This window comes from Cyphomyrmex costatus, unplaced genomic scaffold, assembly GCF_001594065.2.
Source record: "Cyphomyrmex costatus isolate MS0001 unplaced genomic scaffold, Ccosl1.0 scaffold279, whole genome shotgun sequence".
NCBI classification, from domain to species: domain Eukaryota; kingdom Metazoa; phylum Arthropoda; class Insecta; order Hymenoptera; family Formicidae; genus Cyphomyrmex; species Cyphomyrmex costatus.
Genome location: NW_017276899.1, coordinates 68,520 through 70,925, shown reverse-complemented (window position 1 = coordinate 70,925; position 2,406 = coordinate 68,520). Strand labels below are relative to the sequence as shown.

At 35.6% G+C, this 2,406-nt stretch overlaps 1 protein-coding gene across 1 annotated transcript in view; it reads left to right on the top strand.

The window, feature by feature from the left end:
- The window catches only part of LOC108774939 (uncharacterized), a 12,659-nt gene extending 11,161 nt beyond the window's left edge, over positions 1-1,498 (top strand). The window contains exon 3 of the mRNA XM_018541189.1: positions 616-1,498. Within this exon, the coding sequence (XP_018396691.1) occupies positions 616-768 (153 nt within the window). The 3' untranslated portion in view covers positions 769-1,498. The remainder of the gene's footprint in view (positions 1-615) is intronic.
- The last annotated feature ends 908 nt before the right edge of the window (positions 1,499-2,406 follow it).

Here is a 2,406-nt window from a genome sequence, read left to right as displayed (position 1 = left end):
AAGGTCACTCGGAAGTCATTTGAGGTTGACTGTGTAAAGCGAAACATTTACCCAGTAGGTTTCACTACTGTTAAAAATAACGCTTAATATCTCAAAAACTATAAGAGTCCGCCACCTAGTTGTTAAGGCAAAGTTGCTCAGAATCATGACCTTGACAACATATGTCAAGGTCAAGGTCATCGGAGCTGGCTCCCCTATAGTGCATAATTACCAAGTTCTTTTAATTGCTATTTATTAACGACTCTCGTATTGCCCTTTACTTTATCCTTATTGTTATAATATAATAATTTAAATATAATATTATGAAAAAATGGTTAACGCCTAGTTATATTTAACAATTCTTCAAAAATTCTTAAAGAAAATAAATTAAAATAATTTTAATAGTTCACAAAGACTCATACTCTTTTAGCGTCATAAAAAGTATGTGTTCCCGTTATGGGTTGAAATTATAACAAAAATATATATAAATTATAGGTAATTGTATTATAACCAACAGACGTATTAACTAAATATAAAATTATACTTTTTATTATACATATTTTTCTGTATAAATATAGAATTAATTTTAAAAGATGTTTTATTTTAATAAAATTTGTCTTATGATAATTTTTCCAGGGAGCCAGCCCAGCTTTCTACAAAGCCAAGAGTTTCGATCGTGGCACAGCGACGTCCGCAATCTTTCTTGCGACCTTTGGATTATCTATGAGTATGTTCTCCTTAAAACAAATGCAGTCGTCGCACCAGCGTCGTCTGCGAAGACTCTGCTAAATGTTTTATTAGTCGTAATTTATAAAACAAACAAAATCAACAGTCATCTTGAAGAAATAAATTCGTCGATCATGAAAATATGTCTGCGCAACAATTTATCATAGTTGACAATGTTATTGTGAAGTCAGCATGCGGTATATGTTGGCTATTATACCTCCACATCTAGAGTGAGAGTTTGCGATTTATATCTATGTTGTATTAGGCAATCCTACAATTTCGAACAAATTTCGTGGCATGTTCCTCTGTTGAAGTGCAAACAATTCGTATGTTTAAAGGATCATGTCCTCGATTCGTAGACGCGCATGCAAGACCGCGTGCTTCAATCACGTAGAATTCAGTACTTGGTACAGATATAGATTACGAATAAACTAGTTTTCGTGAAAGACAGCATTGCATTCGAGCGAGACATATGTGCTTCGTGAATCGAATAGTAACTTTTTTCTAAGAACAATAAAAAAATTAAATATACACGTAGTTTATCACATAAGAAGAGATATTCTAGTCGTGTGAGCAAACGAGAAATGATGCAGCAAATACACATTTTTACACGAATTCTTTTCCGAGAAAACTTGCTGCAAATGATCGATATATCAAAAAGGATTTTTTGTGTTATTATGTATCACAATTTAGCATATCTTGTTGATTATTTTTGAAAATAGTTCCTTCTGATGCACAATCACAATTACTGACGCAATGTTATTTGATTTTATGATATTGCACGTTATCTCAATGATATTAAACAGAAATTATTTAAAGAGAAAAATCACATCAAGAAATAACATTATAATTACTACATCGACTGTGCCATTAAGTAATTATTGATTAATAAAAACTATGTTTATAGACAAATTAGAATTAAATTTTCTGTTTATATATTACGAAAAAAAATCGCGGTAAAAGAACCGTTTAGGGGACCCTTCCCCAATGACCTTGACCTATGTTGTCAAGGACATGACCCTGAGTAACCTCCAACAGGTTTTAACCGTCGCTCGTCCTTCGTTAAAAAGTTAACAATCATAGATTTAAAATCAACATATGATATATATAATACATGTATGATGTTAAGTACTATTCTACACCTTTCCTTGTTCAGGAACGTTAAACTTTCCACGCGAGGTAACTTTCATTCCCCTCCCCCCCTTGCCAAGAGACACGACTTTCATGATTGTACTGTTGGGGCAGACCTCTATCGACAGGGCGGGGGCGGGCCGTAGGTCCGCCCCCTTGCACCCCCCTCTCTCCGTGTGTATGTGTGTGTGTGTGCAACATTACAATTATAGAAGTCGTATGTGTAGATACAGTAGAATTCCGCCCCCCCCTGCGGGGGGACTACTACTGTTAAAAATAACCTAACCCAACCTATTTAGTGGTGTGAGGTAGCTCTTGCTTCGCATAGAAAGTCGAAACCCACGTGCAACAGTACAGGCATGTGACTTTCTATGCGAAAACACTTCCATTGTACTGTTGCACGTGGGTTTCGACTTTCTACGCGAAACGAGAGCTATCTCATACCACTAAATGGATTGGGCTAGGTTAGTTAGGTTTAAGTAGACAGTAAAATAACCGCTCTAAAAGATTGTTGGGTAAAACTTCGGAATTGCTACAGCGAAGAGTTCACCCTGTCGGAAGTGCACCCGT